The sequence below is a fragment of the Kogia breviceps genome, chromosome 13, assembly GCF_026419965.1.
Source record: "Kogia breviceps isolate mKogBre1 chromosome 13, mKogBre1 haplotype 1, whole genome shotgun sequence".
NCBI classification, from domain to species: Eukaryota; Metazoa; Chordata; class Mammalia; order Artiodactyla; family Physeteridae; genus Kogia; species Kogia breviceps.
The window spans coordinates 46,996,040-47,020,070 of record NC_081322.1 but is presented as its reverse complement, the minus strand read 5'-3'; the positions used below and the strand labels follow the sequence as shown (position 1 = coordinate 47,020,070).

Here is a 24,031-nt window from a genome sequence, read left to right as displayed (position 1 = left end):
AGGTTCAAAAAAAAGTAGACTTCCACTTCTGAATTGGAGCTGAGACAACTAGAAAAGCTGGATAAAATAAAAACATCAGAGTGAAGTTACTGGAGAGTCGAAGAGGCAACTAAGACCCGAGGACAAACACTTCCTGGGAAGGAACAGTGAAGTGAGCCAACATTCTGCCCCAGCTTTTCTCTGTAGGCACCAGAATTCTGGCTGGGGGCGGGGCAGGGGCAGTTACTAGAAGGAGAAAAACCAGAAGAGATTTTGGCAGTCTTGAAGGGCTACAGAGACAAAAAGTGAGGGGCTGGAACCTACTATAAACAAAGGAGTGGAGAACCGGATTCTAGACTCAAGCCCTTTGCCAAACTCTGCAAGAGAACTTCAGGAAACTGAGAAGCAAGCAGAAACATACTCCTCTGTAAAGCAGAGTAGATTTTTCAGCAGTTTCTTGGTATTGAGAAAACAGGGAGGGATTAAATTCTGACCTGAGAGAAGACAGGGTGAAAACTTCGGACTTTCAGTGATACTATTTCTGAAATCAGAATTTATTATTATGAAGTGATTCTCTTTCATGTTAAGGGATTTTCTTTCCTTCTCATTAATAGAGCTAACTCTAACTTTCTTTTGGTTACCATGAACATGGTATTGTCTCTTTCTATCTTTTGATATTCAAACTTTTCTGCATCCCTTTCTCCCCATTTTTCTCTCCATTTTTGTTTTTTTGGGGGGGGTTTAAAATTATTTTACATAATTAGTTCGGTATATGTATCATTACAATGCTTTTTGGTAGTTATCTTAGAGATTACAAGATGCAGTTTTGACTTAATATCTAACATACTCTCATCCTTTGCCATATAATAAAGGATGTTAGAACACATTTAACTCCAGCTGTCCCATTTTGTGATTTATATGCCATTGGTGTCATATGTCTTAAAATTCTTTATTTAAACCCCATAGGATTTTAAAAAATTGTTTCTAACTGTAAATATTCATTCTAATTTATTCACACATCCTTTTGTTGCTGTATATTCACTTCTACTTTCATCTCCAGTCTTCCAACAGGGATCATTCTCACTTTTGCATGAAGAACAAGACCCTTTAGTATTTTCTATATAGTGCAGGTCTTCTGGAGATACGTTTTCTCCATTTTTGTCTGTCTCAAAATATTTGTCTTTCATTCTTTAATGATATCTTTACTTGGTATAGAATTCCATCAAGACTGACAAGCATTTTCTTTCAGCAATTTAAAGATATCATTCTACTGTCTTTTGGCTTCTTTTGTTTCTGGGAAGAGTCAGATGTCTAACACTCTTATGAAGTACTCCTTTGAAATCAATCTGTCTTTATTCTCTAACTGCTTTTAATATTTAATTATCTGGTCTTTAGCAGTTAACTTTGGGATTTCCTTTTATGTATTGTGTTTCAGTTCTCTGGGCTACTTAAACCTTTGGCTTATTTTCTTTCATCATTTTTGGAAAGCTTGTTGTAGCTATTGCTTTTGGCTTATTCTCTCATTTCCTAAGATTCTAATTATAGGAATCTTATTCTTTCTCATTATATCTCCTGTGTCTCTTAGTCCTTCTGTATCTTCCATGCTTTATTCTCTTCAGGCTTCATTGTGGCTATTTTCTTTTGGCCTATTTTCCAGCATACTAATTCACTTTTCCTGTGTCTAATCTTCTGTTAAACCCATCCATTAGGTTCTTAATTTTTACTTTTTAATATTTCAATTTTAGAATTTCCACTTTTTACTAGTTTTTATATAGCTACCAAATTTCTCATTCTTTTCTTTTCTGTACTTGAACTTGGTTATTTCTGTTAGTGTAGTCTCATACCCTTGTGTACCTGGTTATTTTTCATTACATGCTGAAACTTGTATTAATTGTTTTTTGAAATAATTTGAGTCCTAGAATGATGTTATTTTCATCAAAAGAGAACAGTCGTTAATTCTTACCAGGTGCCTTGGGGCACTACCAATCTAGAATCTTCTCAATCCAATTTTAGGGATTCAGCTGATTTAAAGCTGAGCTTCAGTTCCTGTGAATGCCAATGCCTACTTCCAATTCATCCTTCAGAGTCTCAACAGAGATTGAGAGAGTCCACCAGGCCCACCCCTCCTTTGGCAGGCCCTACCTTCCACTTTCTACCCCTGTAGGTTCATGAAACTACGAAAAGGCCACTCACTTCTTTGAGTGCCTTCTCCTGAGTTAGCAAACGGGGGGGAAAAGCAGCCCCCAAAGTCAGGTTCACCTTACTTGGCCTCCTTAGCATCCTGTCCTGGTAACTCTTCCCTAGCTTTCTCCTATGACTCCAGGCAGACTTAAAAAAAAAAAAAAAAAAAAAAAAAAAGAAGTACAGCATTTGTAGTTGGCTCCAGCGGACAGGCAGGTCTTATGGCATGGTCTAAACTGCCATATCTAGGTGTTACCCAAGAAAAATCTATAAATGCCATGGGAAAATTTTCTTCTTTTAAAGAAAAGAATTCTAGGGCTTCCCTGGTGGTGCAGTGGTTAAGAATCTACCTGCCAGTGCAGGAGACACGGGTTTGAGCCCTGGTCCGGGAAGATCCCACATGCCGCAGAGCAGCTAAGCGGGTGCGCCACAACTACTGAGCCTGCGCTCTAGAGCCCGCAAGCCACAACTACTGAGCCCGTGTGCTGCAACTACTGAAGCTCACGCGCCTAGAGCCCGTGCTCCACCACAAGAGAAGCCGCTGCAATGAGCAGCCCATGCATCTCAACGAAGAGTAGCCCCCAATCGCCACAACTAGAGAAAAGAACGTGCGCGGCAACAAAGACCCAACACAGCCAATAAAATAAAATAAAATAAATTCATAAAAAAAAATAAATAAAATTTAAAAAAAGAAAGAAAAGAATTCTAGTACTTCAGGTCATTACTGTCCAGCAACAGGTAAAGCTTTATAAGTATTATCTGTCTTACCTGCTATTGCTTCAATACTTGGAATTGCAATAGTGCTGTAAGCACTGATTCTCTTACAAGACCATGTATAAACCAAGGAATCTTCTGTATTTTCCAGTCCGGAAACTGAATCAATAAAAAAAGAGCCCCATTTTTTAGATAATCTATTTAGAGGCTTTGCCTTTGGTCCCTGAAACAAGAAACAGAATAACAAAACTGTGATTAATTAGTGTTCAACCTCATTATAAGTTTTTTCCACCAATAAGTAAATCAAAATAGAACAACTGTGTAGGAATTTCAGTTAACTTTAACCAGACTATATACTATATTAAAAGTAAAACAAAACTTTGTAGTCCTTTCATGTATTCTCCTCTGGCTTTGTTTGGGAAACCCTTTCTCATCCTTTGGGATCTGGCTTGGATGCCACCCAGGATATTTTCCTTGATTTCCCACAGTTAGGTCTCTTCCATTTTCTCACACTCTGAGTTTATCCCTAATATGGTACTTCTCATACTACCTTGCAATTATCATACTATTTCCTTTTCACCCTGGACAGATTATGAACTACAGAAGGTTAGGAACTATCTCATGTATTAGTGTATCCTTAAAGGCTTAGTGCCAAGGACATAGCAGGCACAGAAATGTTGTAGACTAAATAAGACTCATTCAAAAAATACTCAGTGTTTTATGGGTGTAGTAAAATCCTATCACGTCCATAGAATTCGGATTATAAAATCTGTCATCCTTTTCTGATGAAAACTTCATTTTGGAGCAGCAAAGAGTCCCAAATATGCCTTTAGATTCATGATTCTTTGCGCTGGAACTCACTTTGTGAAGCAAGATGAAAATATGTGTTTTTCAGATGATGGTGTTTAGAAATCACTTAGCAAGAATCTATCTGGATTTCACCAAAGATATTTAAGAGCAGTATGGAATATAAATATCTATGCTTCTGTGTGTACATTTAAGGTGTATTTAGATATAATTTCTCAAGGTGTAAAGAGAAGTTTATAGTGTCACTTTTATTTAGTTCATTGTCTTTTTTTTTTTTTTTTTGCGGTAAGCGGACCTCTCACTGTTGTGGCCTCTCCCATTGCGGAGCACAGGCTCCGGACGCGCAGGCCCAGCGGCCATGGCTCACGGGCCCAGCCGCTCCGCGGCATGTGGGATCTTCCCGGACCAGGGCATGAACCCGTGTCCCCTGCATCGGCAGGCGGACTCTCAACCACTGCGCCACCAGGGAAGCCCTATCTTTTCTAAAATAATGAGTGTGAGAAGAAATGACTCCCATCACACAGGCTATGTGTAGATAATGGTTCTGCCAACACTGAGTGGTAATCTGGGCTGCACATTATTCCTTTGAAAAGAGGAAAACAGACCTGTTTACCCTTTCTGGTTCAATGTCTTATGGATGCTGTTGTTGTCTAAATGTTTGTGTCCTTCCAAAATTCATATGTTGAAATCCTAACCCCCAAGATGATGGAATTATGAGGTGAGGCCTTGAAGAGGTGCTTAGGTCGTGAGGGTGGAGCCCTCATGATTAGTGTCCTTATAAAAGAGGTCCCAGAAAGCTACCTTCTCCCTTCTGCCATGTGAGGGTACAGGGAGAAGATGGTGGTCTATGAGGAAGTGGGCCCTCACCAGACACTGAATCAGCTGGCACCATGATCTTGGACTTCCCAGTTTCTAGAACTCTGAGAAATACATGTTTGTTGTTCATAAGCCAGCCAGTCTATGGTATTTTGTTACAGCAGCCAAAATGGACAGATGCTGATCTTTGTTTATTCTGATGCTGAAGTTTTAATGACTCATTCTCTCAAATATAAAATATATGTATCACTCATCAAACGAATCATGCCATTTCTTGAATATATCAACAAGGAGCACTCGTATATTTCACTGAGCCTTTATATCTTATAGCTTTTATCCCTTTCTATATCTTATAGAAACATCCCAAGTTTCTATCTTCTTCTTCTCTTTCTCTCTCCCTTAGACATCTCTCAATTTTCCTCGCTTATCCTAACCTATCTCCCAAACCAGTTTGAGCTCATCCTCCGGCTATTTTCAAAGCAATGGGATATTCAACATTAAACCAATCACATCTCTCTCCTCACAAAACCAGGTCTTTCTCGTGACTTCCATATTTATACGAATAAAACCATCAATTCCAGTTGGCCGCGCTTGAAAACCATCCATGCTTTGCATCTCAGCTCCTACCACCAGCACCCAGCTTATCAGTTGTGCCTCCAGAACATCCGCCATGTACTCTCTCCACTTCTTTCTCACTAGTGCCCACTGTTCATGTTTGTATCACCTCTAGTCTGGGCTACTGGGACAGCCCGCCACAGCATCCCTTCCCATGTGCTAAGCCCATCCTTCACACAGCTGCTAAATGAAAGCTTTGCCCCTGTTGCCTGCACGTCCCAGAACTGCTAGTGATGCCTTTAGCTGACAAACCTACACATCTGCTATTGTACGGTAAAGACTGTGTACTGTAGCCTGTACATTACAATCTCTGTACACTTACTCATGTTACTTCCTGAACCAAGAATGTTATTTCCATCAGCTGAAAATGTACCTGTCCTTCAATGTTTACCTCACATTCTACATTTTTTTATAAAATTTTCCCTAATTCTCCTCAATGAAGTATCCATCCTGTTTTGTTTGTAATTCTTTTATAATTTGTACCATCTAGAGGCAGTTATGCTTTATTTGTATATACTCAAGCTCCCTGACCCCTTTTATCCACAGACTAATGTGTTCTGTTAAAAGGATCTGTGTATGATCCAATTATAAGTCCCTGATATTCACAGTAGGGAGGCTTGCACAAATTAAAAACTTAGTATATGTTGAACAAGACAATGGTGTCAGACTGGTCATTTAATGAGTGGCCTTATTAAGATATCTCTGCTAATCCAATAAGCTCTTACTTATGTCTGATAGTTGTGCTGAAAGTTTTGAGTATTGTTCTAAATATGTCTATGTGTGTGTACACCCAACAGAGAGCTGCCAAATCCTGTCTCTTCAGTCACAGTGGGTGGATTTATTAAGGACGTATATGTTCAATGGAGCAGGGCTGGGGTGGGGTGGTGGAGTTTGATGATAAAGGAACATTATTTCAATTCTATCTTGAGAAATAAAATCTTCAAGCTGTTGACTCACTGTTTCCTGTCGAAGAGCCAATTATTAACTCTTTGTTCATGATGTGTTTGTAACTAATTAACAAGAAAAGGGGTCTGTGGGAGAAGGATGGAGCTACTGTCTATGTAATGCTAAAGGGAACATTCCCACTGGTTCTTCATTTCCTTATTACTGTCTGTGCATTCTCACATCATTTTGAAGAAACCAAATCTCCTTATTTCTCTTTAGGGGAAAACCTCCTCCCAAATCCCTCGGGTTAGAAGTCCCACCTCCTGGAAAGTTATTTTAAAGCTCTTTTTAACTCAGTCCACAGAACTTCCAATGTCACACTGAAGACCAAATGCTACTCAGTGGAAACCTTGTAGAACCCTGACCTCTTTATTCTAACATTCAGTTGCATCTACTTATAGCTATCTTTTTTTTTTTTTTTTTTAAATAAATAGACTTTATTTCTTAGAACAGTTTTAGGTTTCCAGATAAACAGAGCATCTCCTTCCCCGCGGAGCCCCAGGGCATCCACTGGTCTTTTCCAGAATGTCATATAGTTGTATACAGTATGCAGTCTTTTCGGAACTGGCTTCTTTCACTTAGTAATATGCACTTAAGTTTACTCCATGTTTTTCCATGGCTTGATAGTTTCTTTTTATTGTTATTTTTTGATTGGATATTTGTTTTTTTGACTTGTGTTTTCCCTTCTTTTTAGATGGTTCCACTGGAATGAATTTAGGAAAATGCATTTTATTTTCTGACCTTTCTTCTTTTCTGCTTATTTTTGCTTTTATACACGATTTTCCCTTTCTAGATTTATGACATATTTTACTTTTCTTTCCCTCAAGTCTTTACCTAAGTTCATTTTGGGTGGCTCAGGAGTAAGCTTAAGGGAGATACCAATTTTGTTAAGTTAGACCCATGAAGTGAGAACACAGGGGCTTTCATGGCCAAGCAGAAGAGGTAGAGTATAACTGCAGTGAGTCAGGATCTGGCCGCCTCATCATCAGCCAGAACACGGCCACGGCGCCACAGCACTGGATGAAAGTAGAGAACTCGGAAGACAGACATTACAGACCATTACATTAATGGTCAACAGCAATTATCTTGGCATCATTTAAAAACTATCCACAAGATCAACTGTAGAGCTGAGATGGCATGAAGATCACAATAAGTGTCAACAGATTTCACCTCTCTTGGCACAAACAAGCACTTTCTAAGATACGTGAAACACAAGGTTTTTCTTTCAAGGAAAGAACCAAAGGAGACCCTTACCTCATATTTTCCTTTCTTCTCTAGAGGCTCTGAGTCCTCAGGCTTCCCATCTCTGTCCCCTCTGAGCTCTTCCAGGATGAGGACTGTCTCCCAATTACTATAATGACAGGCTGGGAAAATATCTGAGTGCATGCTGTCACCAAAGTAAACAACCTGTAAGTCAGATAGCAAATTCCGTTTGAGACACGAGAACTGTGAAAGAGTAGTGTTCATTTTATAGAAGGCAGAAGAAAATCCCTCAACACGTATCAGAGTAAATGATGTAAAAGTTGCATAGACGTCTTAAATTTCCTTGAATAACTTCACAGGTGACCTGTCCCATGTGACTCACAAGGGGTCAGGTTTAAGAAGTTACACAATTCATTTGCAGGTAGAAGCAAGGCAGAAGATAAGTGAATTCAATTTTCTGAAATGAAAATGAAAGAGCCCATATGTTTACAGTTAAACCTGCCCCTGGAATTGAAAAGCTGGTGAGATACTGGAGACAACCTGTTGCAGAGGGTTCGATTAGCAGGAATGCACAACACAAGCAATTTACCAGTTTCTGGGCGCCACCCAGACCTGCTGAAAAAGAATCTCTGAGAGTGGGTGGGCTTGGGCAAGTGGTCTGTGGGGCACTTCCCAGGCATTCTGAGGCAACGCCTCATTGATCCAGTCCGTGTCTCTTAATTTACAGATGAGAAAACAAGGTTAAGGGAACATGAACTAGAACCTCCAAGGCAGGAAGCCCCAGGGGGCTGTGACAGTGTACGAGCCAGTGGAGTAGGGCTCAGTGACCCACTGACCCTCCCCTCCGTCTCATGGGGCTCCTGGCAAACGTTTTCTAGAAGAAAGCATCCTGCTGTTAAAAATATACCAATGTCCAACATCAACATTGTGGCTAGGATGTTCAAAGCGAATGTGTCTTCAGTCTATAGTATAATCAGTTGCTGCTTGTTTTACACATAAAAATATTCTTGATGGACAGTTATCAGGATAACATTCCTCAGGTGGCCCACACACTATTCCATTGTACCTCTCAGGTCTGTGGCCTCCTGCTTGGAATATCTGCTTTTCGCTGCTACGGAGAAAGACTCAGTGTACCTCAACAAAGGAAAGGCTTATTGAAGCAGAAGAGGTAGGCAAGGAGGTTGGCAGACAGGCAGAGGCAGGTGATCCCCTCACAGGTAACTATGCTGAATGCACTTAGAGTTGTGTAGTTTACAAGGGCTTATATCTCCAAGCCCTTGTAAACTGGGCTCAGTCAGAAAATACCTTGGGTTCAGGTTTGCCAGTCATTTTCTTCAGAAGTTCATAAAGGTGGACAGCATTCCCTTGGGAGTACCAGCCAGGTTTATCCAGAGATGGCAGTGCCTCCTGCTCCTCATCATTCTCTGAAAATACAGTTTGACAATCATATACTTTTTAATCAAGTGATAGCACCCAGCTGGACAGACCACACGCTGGCACGGCTGTAGGACACGTACAAGAAGGAACCATTTGGGGATGGGAGCTAGCATTCAGTGATCACCCATGTATCATAAGCACTTCAGGGACATAAGTATATATACTTTTTAAATATATATATATATATATATATATATATTTTGTGTGTGTGTGTGTGTGTGTGTGTGTGTGTGTGTGTGTGATATGCGGGCCTCTCACTGTTGTGGCCTCTCCCGTTGCGAAGCACAGGCTCCGGACGCGCAGGCTCAGCGGCCATGGCTCACGGGCCCAACCGCTCCGCGGCACGTGGGATCTTCCCGGACCGGGGCACGAACCCGTGTCCCCTGCATCGGCAGGCGGATTCTCAACCACTGCGCCACCAGGGAAGCCCTAAATATATTTTTTTAAGAGCGGTTTTAAGTTCACGTTAAAATTGAGAGGAAGGTACAGAGATATCCTATACACCCTCTTCCCTCACAAAGGCAGAGCCTCCCCCATTGTTGGTGATAATAAATGAGTCCAACATATCACAACGATATGAGTGAATTCCTCCAGAACAAGGAATTCTAAAAACGCACTTACAGATAATTAAAGCCATATCACAGCAACCACCAGCTTAAGCTCAAGAGATATTTATGCCCATTTGGTTGACATTTCAGCAGCCATTTTTAAATTCTTCTACACAATCAAGTGAAAACCCTACTATTCTCGAAAGAGTAGTTAAAAAACCAACCATGTATTAGCTTAACATTAAGAGTCTAAGAAGACTCAGCATATTCCTGGAGAAACACAGTGAAAACCAATTATTTCTCATGTCTGTCGGTCTGTCTGTACTTAGCACAGAATGACTTACCATGTAAATAATGTGGGTTTGATGGCAACTGGGAAATGAGTAATTTATGCAGATATTTTTGAAAGCAAATGTACATTTGATATGTAGAGGCCCACTGTAACAGTGGGAAGGGAATCTTTCCATTGCTTATTAAAAACAGAGCTACAGAATCATAATTTCTCACATATTGGGACTCAGTAATTAACAGAAAGGAAAAAACCCTTCTTTATACAAAGACCAAAACAAAATACTCACTTTACACAAACCCCTCCCTCCCCATCCCCGTTTCCAGCTCCCACACTGGAAGCCGCTCTGCAGGGTACTGATTCATGCAGGGCAGCTTCCAGGGCTCTGGTAGAACCTCCATAAACCGAGAAGCTGTGGGACTCAGAAAACTATTAATTCCAGCAGCGGGGAGCCAATATGGGCTGTGAAAGCATCAGAACTGAAGTGAAAGCGATACAATCCAAGGGAACAAACTCAAGGAAGCTTCAAGCACAATCTTTATAAACCCAAACATTTTCACACTTCTCTTCATGGTCTATGGGAAACAGTTATATGAACTTTCATTTTCACATAATATAAATAAATGTGCCCTGCAAGCAGTACAATGATGACACTTAATATACTTTAAAAAGTATATTAGAAGATAATAAATACAATAGAGAACAAACAGAGGAGGACAAAGGGGATAAGAGAGTGACTGTGATTTGTTTCCTCGGTTTTAAAATGGGGATCATAACAGTACTTCCCTCATAGAGTGAGTGTATAAGTGAATTAACACAGATGGAGCACATGGAAAAGTGTGGGCCACACAGTGCTGAAGAAGTCTTAGCTGCTATCCCTTCAATTCACAGGCGCAGAAACTGAAATCTGGAGAAGCTAAGGGATCTGCCCAAAGTTACCAAACTGCTACAATCACCCCTCAAAGGACTTCAAATTAGGGCTAGAAGACAAGGAGTAAGACAACACTCAATTAAAAGCAAATAGTAAATCAAACTAAAACTCTTTTGAAAACTGTAATTTGCTTCTGGATGCAGCTGTGTTTTACAATAACAAAGTAAATCTTCTCATTTATTAACTGTAAGACCATATGGACAAGCAAAAACAAAAAAACAAAACAGTACATTTTTAGTCAGCATAATAGTTACAAAATTAATAGGGGGAAATGACACAGTCAAGGCTATGGCTGACAGCCTTGAAGAAAGCAAGCTCCACGACTCAGATAAGACAGAGAGCCGGAGAACTCACGTGCCTGGGCCTGACTGGTGTGACGTCAGAACTGGCTCCTGTGGCAGCTCCCAGCAGCTTCTCCCAACTCCCAGAGCCTTTGGTGTTACTACCTTACCAATGTTTTAAAAGTATGTATTTGTGTGATGTTTTTGAATCAGTAATACATTTAAGTATTTTTTTTTTTTTTTTTTTTTTTTTGCGGTATGCGGGCCTCTCACTGTTGTGGCCTCTCCCGTTGCGGAGCACAGGCTCTGGACGCGCAGGCCCAGCGGCCATGGCTCACGGGCTTAGTTGCTCCACGGCATGTGGGATCTTCCCGGACCAGGGCACGAACCCGTGTCTCCTGCATCGGCAGGCGGATTCTCAACCACTGCGCCACCAGGGAAGCCCCATTTAAGTATTTTTAAAAGATCATTTTTGAACTCTACCTACTATGTGCTCACCTCTTCTGCAAAAGGTAATCATTCTTTTATGCATATAAAAGCAAATATAAATATATATTCTTTTTCTCCACTTTTGAAATATTTATTGAGGTATAATCAACATAAAATAAACTGCACATAAAGCATACAATTTGATTAGTTTGGGCACGTGTATATATATATTATGAGCTGAACTGTGGTCCCCTAAAATTCATATGCAGAAGCACTAACCCTGTCCCCCAGAATGTGACTGTACTTGGAGACAGGGCCTTTAAAGAGGTGGCTCAGTTAAAATGAGGCCACGGGGTGGGCCCTAATCCAATACTATTGGCGTCCTCATAAAAAGAGGAAATTAGGACACATATTTAGGCAATTAGGACACAGAAGAAAGACCATGTGATGCTACAGGGAGAAGATGGCCATCTATAAGCCAAGAAGAAAGGCCTCGGAAGAAACCAATCTTTTTGACACCTTGACCTCAGACTTCTAGCCTCCAGAAGTGTGAAAAAAGAAATTTCCATTGTTTCAGCCACTCAGTCTGTGGTATTTTGTTACAGTAGCCCTAGCAAACTAATACAACACTCGTGACCCCTCCTCCCTTTTAAATGCAAATATCAGCATATTCGGCACACTGTTCTGCAACTTGATTTTTTTAAAACTTTTTTTTATTGATAATACATTGTGATCTGCCTGTTTTTTAAAATTCCATGATTTATTTAATAGTCTTTTTGATAGACATGTGAAATGTTACAAGGAAAAAGTTACAAACATGGCAGAATTCACCTGGTGGGATCAAACAAAACCCCACCAGGATTTCTTTCTTTTCTTCTTTCACTCTTTATTTCAACAATCTTTCACAAACCAATTTAGGTATGAGGGATATGGCAGTGAACTAGATGGGCTGAGTTCTTGAGCTCAGAATGTTTATTTTCCAGGAGCAATCTCTGACTTGCTAGGAGTTTACTTAACAGTGATTTATGATTAAAATATATTTATAATTGTTTTGATTTCTAGGACTCCTTCTTATATGAACTTCACTGAACAGTTCACATTTACTATTATACATCCCTTCTTCAATTTTGAGCTAGAAAAATTTCTCACCGATTATGGATTTTCATACACACATTGTTTTCGGAATGGGCAGTAAGATACTTTTCAAGTAAAATACCTCCTAAAATGCCTGCCTGTGTTGGGGACTATAAAATGGAAATTATACTATTAAAGGAAATAAATACTTCACCAGTGAGCTGGAGCAAACTTCATAGAACAGAAAGTGAAACTCCTACTCTTACCCTTTATCTACTTTGGGTTTGGTCGTTTAGTTAAATATGCTTAACTACCTAGCTCATTTCCACACCTAAAATGATAGGAAGTTTATTTCTTTTCAGAATAACAACCTTCAATTAAATGTACTAAGACATTCTCTTGGTCTTACTAAAGTCCTCTTGATGATCTGACCAGTAGCATCTGTTTCAACAGAAAATCTGTTTAGAAATGCAGATCGAAGCCTTTTGCCCAGCCCTACTGGATCAGAATCTCCATTTTAACAAGATACCTAGGTGATTTGAGTGTAAAGTCTGAGAAACACTGATAAAGAACAGCAGGAAAACAAAACAAAACAAAAACCTGATAGCACAATGAAAGGCATTCATTTCACAGAGGAGAGAGTAATGGGCACCTGTGGGAAGCAGTGAGAATGTAGATGAAAAGGTAACCTAGCAACCAGACTTAGCCTTAGGGTGCTATATGGAGTGGGGAGCCAATGAGATTCTGTGTGTGATAAATATATTAAATATATTGTAGTTCTAACAGTAATAAGTGAGCAATACAAAATATACTGAAATTAAAAGCAAGTGACAAATAGAAATCTATGCCAACGAAAAGTATCTGAGGGCAGTGGGCAAGAGACAGAAATAGAGGTATAAAGGGAGACAGACGGGTGAGGTAGAATGGGGAAGAATGATAAAAGCTTAACGGGAAGGGAGGGGACGGCGGAGATGAGATATTTCTGAGGCAGGTTAAAAACAGGACTTTATGGAAAAAAACAAGACAAAACAAGAAACAAACAACCCCCCCCAGGACTTGATGCACAGCCTCCTGGATGTGAAAGGGTGAAGATGATGAAGGTTTCCAGCTGGGTTTATTCAGCGGCTGGTCAAGTAAAGAAGGTAAGGAGGGCTTCCCTGGTGGCGCAGTGGTTGAGAATCCGCCTGCCGATGCAGGAGACACGGGTTCGTGCCCTGGTCCGGGAAGATCCCACATGCCGCGGAGCAACTAAGCCCGTGAGCCATGGCCGCTAGGCCTGCGCGTCCGGAGCCTGTGCTCCGCAACGGGAGAGGCCACAACAGTGAGAGGCCCGCATACCGCAAAAAAAAAAAAAAAAAAAAAAAAAAAAGAAGGTAAGGAATACAAAGTGACCAGTATGTTTGGCTGTCGTTTGCTTTCAAGGTGGAAGGAGAATCAAGTTTGATTTCAGAATACTGGGTGGAGGTGTCTGGTGTGCAAGACAAAATATGTTGTGAGGTCCTGGCAGACAGCTGGGGAGACATTTGGGAGTCAGTGGGTAGGTGAAAGCTGAGGCCAAGACACCAAAGACAGCAAGTTGGGTCATGATTCCCAAATTGGGCGGTGCGGGGGAGGGGTAGGTGGAAGCAGGAGACTGACGTGGGTTCCTCTCCCCACCGAATTTACAATCTTGCAAGGTGGACGGACTCCCTCCCCACACCAAGCCTTAGCTCTGGAGACAAGCTGAGTCGTGAGATAACAGATTTTGCCTAGAAGTGGTTCCCCGCCCCCCAAACAGTCCTTAAGCCCCTGTAGGGAATCAAGCTGAATGGAGCTCAGCCCCCCAGCTGCCGAGTCCCCACCCTCCCTTTCCGCGCCTCCATGACAACGGCTGCCATCAGTCCGGTGCGACTGCGCAGAGGATGCTGCAGCGCCGGGGTCTCTGGGATTTGGCTCACCGTGCCTTCCATCCCAACAAGCTTCTTTGCCTTAATTTTACTTCTAACTTTAATCATTTGGAGCAATGATCTGACTTACGAGACACTGGACCGTCACGTAAGGGCCAACTGACGTGACTTGTACAATAACATTAACTGCCGTATGTGGGATGTTTGGCGGGTTACAAGGCTGAGAGATCAGTTAAGTACTGTAATAACCCGGACCTGACGTAATACTGTGCCAATTCATACAAGGGATGATAAGGGAGTGTCAGGTGACAAACTTGAGAAAACTGGAGGATAGGTTAGTTGTTAAGGGGAGAGAGGAGCTGAAGATGACAGATTTCCCTAACTTGGGCAAGATCTGTGGTTCGAAAAGTTATAACAGAGTTATGGAATATGGGAAATGAATGAGTTGTTATAGGTATGTCAAGTTTCATGTGATGCCAGGGCTCTGGGGCATGGAAAGCTTAGAAGACAGAAACAGGCCTCTGTAAGTCAGGGAAAAGTGAAACGAAGAATTAAGGAATTAGGAGTCATTGGCGAACAGGTGACAGTTAAAACCAGAGGGTGGTAGAGAGCTGACAACAGCAGGAGAAGAAAGGAGGGTCAATGCAGAATGCTAGAGAGTAGCGACATTTAACAAGAAAGGTGAAGGGAAACCAGCAGTGCAAACAGAGACAGAGCAGTTAGAGGTAGAAGAATCAGAATCGGCAGCAAAATAAACACTGTAACAGAACACCATGTATTAGAGATTCTTTAATATGAGCAGTATGAACCTCTTATTAATAATAGTTCTGGCAATCCTTTTGCCCTCTAAATGTGGATAAACTATTTTGTATCAGCTCCAGAAACTGCAGGATTCACTGTGTCTTACACCAAAATATTTTAAATCAGAGGACCAGAAAACTAAAGCTGGAAAGTACTTTAGAGATCTTCTAGTCTAATCCCTTCTGGATGTGAAAAAACTGAGACAAGCTCTATATCTATATAAAAGCATGAAATCCCATACACTGAGGTCCATAGGCATTTTATTCTAATCATTATAGACAATGGTGATAGGACTTTGGGTCCTATTTCATCCATCCAGACTTTCCAACTCTTAAAGTTAAGACTTACAACATTTTCACACTTTAAATTCAGCCAAGATGACTATCAAGTCTTTTAATGAATATAATACCTGAAAATACAGTTTGGATAACCATTATTATGTCAGTCCTCAAATCCAATCTGATAGTGTAAAACCAAAAGAAAATACTGCACAGAGGTTATAAGATAGATACCTCTACATGGTTGTAGTTTTTAAAAGCTTACCCTTATATCTTTGAATGCTCTTCAATTAAATAGAAATACTGCACAAAGTACAGTAATTTGTCAGCATAAGATAATGCATTTGTGGTCTCCAATATGTTAAAAAATTTGGTATATTTTTAACGTGCATTGTTTTCTGTTACTGGTGTTTGTGTCTGAGTAAAATTTTAATAAAAATCTTGGTGAAATGGCATAAGTACTACTGTAGGTATAGAACAGATATGGATTTTCTTGGAACAAAATATGAAAACCTTGAAGATAAAAGTAAAAATAAACATCTATTGAGTACTTAGTTCATGTATTTAAATATAAGTTTGTGAAGAAGAGAAAAACATTGACATTTTTTTCCTGGTTTAATACAAAGAGTCCTATTTGATGCCTTGATTATTTCTTTTTTTTAAATTTAATTTTTATTTTATACTGGAGTATTAGTTGATTTATAATGTTGTGTTAGCTTCAGGTACACAGCAAAGTGACTGAATCCCTGATTATTTTTTTAACATCAAGGATTTATATAAGACATTAAACCAATATATAAAAAACAATCGATCCCTGCCTTTCTACTAGGCCAGGGTTTCTTAACCTTGGCACTACTGAGATTTGGGGCCAGATAATTCTTTGTTGGTGGCGGTAGGGGTGCTGTCCTGTGTTAGCAGCATCTCTGGCCTCTACCCACTAGATGCCAGTAGTATCCCTCCTCCAAAGTTGTTGACAACCAAATGTCTCCAGACGTTGCTGAAGTTGCCCTGAGGAGCGAAACTGCCACAGTTACAAACAACTGTACTAGATCGTTCTCATCAGCATAATGCATATTCGAGTACCTTCAGTTAAAAAACATAAACTACAGGTCTTCCTTGATTTACGATGGAGTTACAACCCGATAAACCCAGCGTAAGTTGAAAATATCTTAAGTCAAAAACACCTTTAATACACCTAACCTACCGAACATTAGCCTAGCCTACCTTAAACATGCTCAGAACACTTACATTAGCCTACAACTGGGCAAAGTCATCTAACACAGAGCCTGTTTTACAACAAAGTACTGCATACTTCATTGAATTTACTGAATCAGTATTCAATTAAAACAGAATGGCTGTATGGGTACAGCATGGTTGTAAGGGTACTGGCTGTTTAACCTCATGATCTGAGGTACTGGATGACTGGAGCTGTGGCTTGTTGCCCATTCCCAGCATCAAGAGAGAGTATCAAGAGGCATATTGCTAGCCTGGGAAAAGATTAAAATTCTAAATTTGAAGTGCAGTTTCTACTGAATGTGTATTGCTTTCGTACCATCATGACGTCAAAAAATCTAAGTTGAAGCACTGTAAATCAGGGACCACCTGTATGCCCTTGATCCTACATTGTCTTCCAGCTAAAACCTCAATTGTTTGACTATTTTCATAGCTAAAATTCTGGAAAGAGTTGTTTACACTCATGGGTTCCACTACCTCCAATGAACTCTTCCAAGATATTGCAGTCTGGTTCTATATCTATCGGTGGTCAAGACACCAGTGATCTCTGTCTTGTCCACGACAATGGACATTTCTCTTTCCTTCTCCAATTGACTTTCAGTAGCATTTGCCCTAGGTGACCACTCTCTCCTCTCCTCGCTGGTTTATGAATGTTGTACTCTATTTCCCTCACTATAATCTGTCTGCTCCTACATCACACTCTTTCTTCTCTATCCTTAATTTCAGAGTGTGTCAGAGCTTGGTCTGGGCCTTCTGCCTATCTGTATTCTCCCTCTATGTGATCTCATGTAAGCCCAGGGCTTTAAATACCCCTCTATGAGCTGATGAATCCCAAATTTATATCCTGAACCTACACCTATTCTCTTGGGCTCCAGGCTCATTTATATAAATTTCCTAATTGAGAGCTCCAGTTAGATAACTCACAGTTATTTCAAAATTAATATGTTGAAAAATGAGTTCTTAATAGTTATATTAAGAAGCACCCTGGGGGCTTCCCTGGTGGTGCAGTGGTTGAGAGTCCGCCTGCCGATGCAGGGGACACGGGTTCGTGCCCCGGTCCGGGAGGATCCCACATGCCGCGGAGCGGCTGGGCCCGTGAGCCATGGCCGCTGAGCCTGCGCGTCCGGAGCCTGTGCTCCGCGCAGCGGGAGAGGCCACAGCAGTGGGAGGCCCGCGTACCAAAAAAAAAAAAAAAAGAAGCACCCTGCACAAACTTTTCCTCTGTATTTTTCCTCATGGCTGTAAATGGTCGCACCATTTACCCATTTGCTCAATTCAGAAAAAAGAGAAATCAGCAACCTGAAGTCATTTTTGATTAACTCCCTTTTCATCTGCTGCTTCTAAAGCATCACCAAGTCTTGAGTTTTCCATCTGCACAACATATCTTAAATATGTCTACCTCTCTCCATTTCCAGTACTACTGCCTCAGACCAAAGCACCACAATGTTTCACTTGCGACACTCAATAGCCTGGTCTCCCTCTTTCTCTCTGTCCTTCCCCACATCCAATCCATTCCCCACCCAGCAGCCGAAAAGGTCTCTATGTCACTCATACATCTCAACTGAATAGCTTCAGGTTGCTTTTGGAATAAAAATCAAAACCATTTCCACAGTGTATGAGGCTGCCTGCCTCCGTAATTTCACCCCTTCTCTGCCCATGACTGTGTGCCAGAATCACAGGTCTCTTCTCTGTCACAGGAACGAGCCCAAACTACCCTCACATGGAGCCTTTGCATTTGTTTGTCCCATTGCCAGGGACACACTTCCTCTGCTCTTCTCATTACTCATCCCTACAGGTCCCGCCTGGCAAGTCACTTCACCTAACCTTTTCAGACAGGTGTCCCCTGGCCAGGCACTCTAAGGTGGCCTCTGGGTTAACCCTACCTCACCAGGCAGTCATTTCCATCTCAACAGGTAACATGACCTGTAATCATATCCCAGGCATTTACCAACTTGCTTACGTGTTTGTTTATGCATCCCAATGAGGGAAAAGAACACCTGGTATCTCTTTTATTCCCCTTGTTGCATCTAACACAGAGCTTTGTACATGGCTGTCAGCCAACAGGTATTTATTGAGTAACTGAGTGAACAAACCTTAAATAGGAGAGTAGAGGTACAAAATGTTAACTTACCAAGTGTCCGGAAAGGCCTCTGACTTGGTAAATGGGAGAAGAAACCAGGCTTCAGTGCATTTGTAATCACAATGTCAAAAAGATATTCAAAATCATTCCTAAAAAGCAATGATATTTTTCATAAATTTATCTTAAGGAATTAGAAAAGGTCCATATAAAACAGAACTTAATCTTTGCCTATTTGACCGCAGCATCATTTCTGATCTTTTGATTAACTTTTCTATGCTTTCTATACATTCTAAGGTGAACCTTACACTGGAAATAGAAGGTAGTCAAGCACTAATCATCCTGACACCACCGTGAAGTATCAATACAAACATAAGGGGGAAAAAAAAGCACATTAACTCATTAACTCTAGCTGCTAAGCTGGTTTTCTCGCTATGGCAATAATTATAGTGTGTAAATTCAATAGTTTCTAACACCTAAAATATTCACGAGCTATGTTTTCAGATTTGGGGCCTGAAATTTGTCTGGATTTATTAACATCAAGAGTTATTAATAATTTTGTGTGTTACATGGGTCCTACAGAACGCTAGCATTATAACAAGTCAGATGACATTTTTCAGAGAGTGTTCAAAATGTGTAGATACCTTATTTTGAAAATCAGGGTAGTAGTATAATATGGTAATTTTTAGGCAACAATAATAATTGTTTTTAGTCTGTATTTAACACTATATTAAGGATTATTTGGGACAGCAAAGGAAAGATAGTCCTTGCTCGTGACAGACTCACTATTACATTGGGGAGATAATATTTACCCAACATTCCAGAACACTTTTACACAGCAAAACGACACTGCAGAGGAATTAAGATATGAAGAAAAAGTTTGGTAATCTATGCTAATGAAAAAGAAATTAAGACTCCAAAGTGTTTATTCTGAAGCATGGTCCCACTACCAGGACAGCAAATGTCTCTACAAAAGGTACTTTCCAAGGCATACAGGGCTGCAGCCTTAATTCACTTCAAGGATCCCAAACCTATACAATAATCAGAAAGCAGAAAACCACTGACAGACTGTAAGTACACCATAGGCCAATCTGAATCCACATGTGCTGAGGAACATGGAAATCAGGAAGCTAAACAGGTTGGCAAGAGGTCAGTTTTGAGGCTAAAATTTGCTTCATATTCACGGCAATTCTGACCATGGATATTCCCTGGCATTGCTCGTAAGAATGCCATAGATAAGCATTAACACTTGCTGAGACTTACCAACTACTCTCATACTTTTACCTGTATTGTGCTATTGAAACTTACCCCCACTCCTATGAGATATTACTGTTCCATCTTTAAGATGGTGAAATTGAGGCTTAGAGAGGTCATAGAACCTACCCTATGTCACGCGGTGAGCTTCAAGGCAGGGCTTGAGCCCATGGCTGTCTTATTTTAAGTCTATGCATTTATGCTGCCTCGATGTTCATGGATGTCAATCCCACCCCTGGTCCTGTAAATGGGGAAGTGCCTGGCTCCACACGGAAATGGCTACAGAGGGGGGATTGTATTCCAGCTAAGTGTCAGGGGCTATAATCTACAATGTATTTGGGGTGCGTTTCTGTCAGGAGATGATAAGGGCTCTTATGAGAAACAATCACTTGTCACTCAGCATTGTTTAATATAATGATATGGTCATGGCTAACACTTTTAAAAAAGCACTGGTGTAATTTGTTATCAGCATAAGATCATGAAAACGAAATGACTCGTCACTTACCCAAGGATATATTCACAGAGGAGTCTACAGTAATCACTGTGAGAACTGGTAATTAACATAAGAATTTTCCCAGCATTTTTTAGCTGTCGAAGCCACTTTTTAACAGATTCCGGACAAGTGTGTAAATACCTGCCTGGATCTCTTTTTATTTCTGGAAAATATATGCCACAGTTTTCTGAAAAATAAAAATATCAAGGAGGTTTTTCTTTTTAAAATTTTTTGACTCAGTGTATTCTCAAACAACCTATAGATAAAACTAAAAGGATAAAAACTAGGTTCGAATAATCCAGCAACGACGCCATTACTAACTGCTTTTAAAGAATACTTCTTGGGCTTCCCTGGTGGCGCAGTGGTTGAGAGTCCACCTGCCGATGCAGGGGACACGGGTTCGTGCCCCGGTCCGGGAAGATCCCACATGCCGCGGAGCTGCTGGGCCCGTGAGCCATGGCCGCTGAGCCTGCGCGTCCGGAGCCTGTGCTCCGCAACGGGAGAGGCCGCAACAGTGAGAGGCCCGCGTACCGCAAAAGAATACATCTTGTTCTTAAAAAACATGATGATTGAGAATGTCAGCTGAAAATATTTTTTGGTTATTTGACAAGGACTGATAAAGTGTTAAAACAGATAACACGATAAACACAATACATCAGCATTTTCAAATCAAAGAAAACCTTACTGCATTTGAAATGTCAATTAACAAATATTCTTTCAATCATTCAACAAATATTTGCTGAATACGGATAACAAACAAATACATATTCAGATAATGCACCAGGAACACATCTTTGGCATGAAGCAGTGGAGAAGGGAGCTGGGTTCCTGAGTCAGTGTTGTTTCAGATGAAACTGAGACTAGAGGCCCTGGTCTATTACAGCCCCTGGGAGGTGCTGTGATGTTAAATGGAAAAACAAGTCATAAAAGGCAGGAAGGGGACTTCCCTGGTGGTGCTGCGGTTTAGAATCCACCTGCCAAAGCAGGGGACACGGGTTCGAGCCCTGGTCCAGGAAGATCCCACATGTTGTGGAGCAACTAAGCCTGTGTGCCACAACTACTGAGCCTGCGCTCTAGAGCCCCCGTGACGCAACTACCAAGCCTGCATGCTGCAACTACTGAAGCCCACGCGCCTAGAGCCTGTGCTCCACAACAAGAGAAGCCACCGCGATGAGAAGCCCGAGCCCCGCAACGAGGAGTAGCCCCCGCTCACCGCAACTACAGAAAAGCCCGCACAAAGCAATGAAGACCCAGTGCAGCAAAAAAATAAATAAAAATTATTTAAAAATCACTTTAAAAAAAAGAAAAAGAAAAGACAGGAAGGCGGTGCAGTTGACAGTGAAAGCCGAAGAACCTGAGTCACTGAGCTGGGCTGGCCAGCTCTGTCCCTTTGGGTCTTTAGAGTCCAGGGGGGTCAGCCTGAGCTCCGAAGCAGCTGGTACCAACATTTCCAGAAGTCCTGGTCAGATGCACCCACTATGTTTGATATGATGCCTTAAAAGTTATAAGTACTTAGGCACATAATTGCAGATTTGGTTGAAATGCTACTAGATTCATAAAGCACTTTGGAGATACTGTTCTTTGGGCATGATAGCAGTAGTAAGCAAATAAAGAGAACCTGAGTTCCTACTTTCCTTAACTGCTAGGAAAAAGACACATGCATAAACAAAACAAGAAGTGAACGAGCTTGTAGTGAATTATAAACTCTGCAACAGATATAGGCTATAACTGTAATTCTGTAAAATGTCATGCACTTGAAATAAATGAAAGTTATATATCAAGAATGTCAGGACAGGACAGAAGTCTCTAAGAAAAAAAAAAAAAAAGAAACAAAAGCAGAAATGGTAGCAAATACTGTTGTCTGACTGCCCAAATCCACTCCCCTTCTTTGCTGAAGAGTATTCTGATTTTGTTTGAGGTTTCATCCTCCTCTGAGGGGCTAGGTGCTCAGGGAGGGTGGGTGTCTACCAGTCTAACCTAACAGGAGAATTCCTTCCCATGTCTTGGTCATGTAAAACAGCCCAATTTAATGAGCTTAAACATTAAGGATATCTATTATTTTCAGCCTACAGTATCTCTGTTCAGAAAATAATACATTGTAAGAATCATAACCAGATTAAAAAAATTACTTAACAAAATAAAGAATATGTTACAAAATGAGAATAATATTCAGACATTAGAACACCAAGAACAAAAACAAAGTTTGTGCTTTTGTATTTCGCCCTACAGAGAACACATGTGTAAATCTCTAAGATCTCTTAATATCCCAGAAGCTATGTAATGGCCCTTAAAAAAATTAAAATATACCTTGTTTTTCAGGGACGAGGAGGTACTAGTAGTAGAGAACTAATTTAAGGAAGACAAAAGAATAAAATTAAATAACTAAAAACAGAAAAGTTTGATGAGTGAGTGGCTATCAAAGCAACGGCAGAAGCTGTGTCCTTCCCAGAATTTATCCAAAGGGATCATATATGTAAGATTATTTCACCCAGAAAAACAAAGCTTTTGTAGCAACAGTAATATTATGGGCTGGATAACAAAAGATGTGTAGTATGTAATGTTGAGAACATTTATATACTTAAGCATCTGTATTCAAAAACAATTGCTGAGAAAAGGCTATTTTTTTCCTTAGCTATATTTGCTTAGTGCCATCTAGTGATCAAAATATGTTACTGTTAAAAAGCTACTATTTCATTTCCAAATGAATAAAACATATACATTTAAATACTATATTTAAAAATTCTTGCCTAGATCAGTATTAGTTTCCCTTAATAAACCTAATCTAAAAGAGTACAAACATAATAGCCTAGTTGGAGAAAATTACTCTCTGAGGAAATAATGGGGATGTCCTAGTTTTGTTCACAAGCCAGAGTGAAATGAACAAACTAAAAAAGACAAGTCCTGTACAAACAGATACCCCATGGCAAGTTATGCGTCACTCTTGCTATAAAAGATCACTAACTGTTGTTGGGTAAAATATTTTCATTCCCATGTAACCTTAAATCATTAAAGAAATAGGAGGTATATTAATATAAATATACTCATCTTTTAAAATTTTATTTTTATTGATATAACTGACATATAAACTTACATACTATGTAAGTCTAAGGTGTACAACATGTTGATTTGACATGTACATACTGCAATATGATTACTACTATAGCATGAGCTAACACCTCTATTATGTCACATAATTATCATTTCTTTTTTGTGGTGGGGACAAAAACATCTCTTCTCTTAGCAATTTTGAAGTTTATAATTTAGTATTGTTGTCTCTAATACACGCTCATATTTTGCTGAAAAAAATCAAGCTATTAAACCAAAGGAATTTATGTTAAACATACTACACTGGAATAGTAACTGTCTATTAAATTATTCCCCTAAAGGTAGGGAGTCTGCCTTTTTGTTCAGCAGGGAGCAATCATTCAATGAATGAATACTTAAATTAGTTCAGGGACAGACACAGGAACATTTATGTTTATTTAAAATTAAAGTAATAATATGATTTGTAACATATTACCTAACTGTGATAAAAAACTGTATCATTCATGTCCTATCAAAGTCATGCTATCTAAAGTACCTTATTTTTTTAATCCCTATTGATAAAAATAATCGTGTTAATTATATTTTTATACTGATAGAGTAACACTGAATAGACAAGACAAGGAATTGAGACCTAAGGTGGAAAGAAAGGAATGGTCTTGTTTGTTCCCAACTCACAAAGCAGACTATGTTTTCACTTAACCTCAAAGGAATTCTA

At 40.2% G+C, this 24,031-nt stretch overlaps 1 protein-coding gene across 2 annotated transcripts in view; it reads right to left on the bottom strand.

Annotated features, from left to right (window-relative positions):
* NT5DC1 (5'-nucleotidase domain containing 1) overlaps positions 1–24,031 on the bottom strand; it is an 88,225-nt gene that overhangs the window by 5,606 nt on the left and 58,588 nt on the right. For both annotated transcript variants that reach the window (XM_059082915.2, XM_059082916.2), the window contains exons 7-11: positions 20,284–20,458; positions 18,579–18,676; positions 8,566–8,684; positions 7,312–7,464; positions 2,929–3,097 (exon numbers count right to left, since the gene is read on the bottom strand). In XM_059082915.2, the coding sequence (XP_058938898.1) occupies positions 2,929–3,097; positions 7,312–7,464; positions 8,566–8,684; positions 18,579–18,676; positions 20,284–20,458 (714 nt within the window). The remainder of the gene's footprint in view (positions 1–2,928; positions 3,098–7,311; positions 7,465–8,565; positions 8,685–18,578; positions 18,677–20,283; positions 20,459–24,031) is intronic.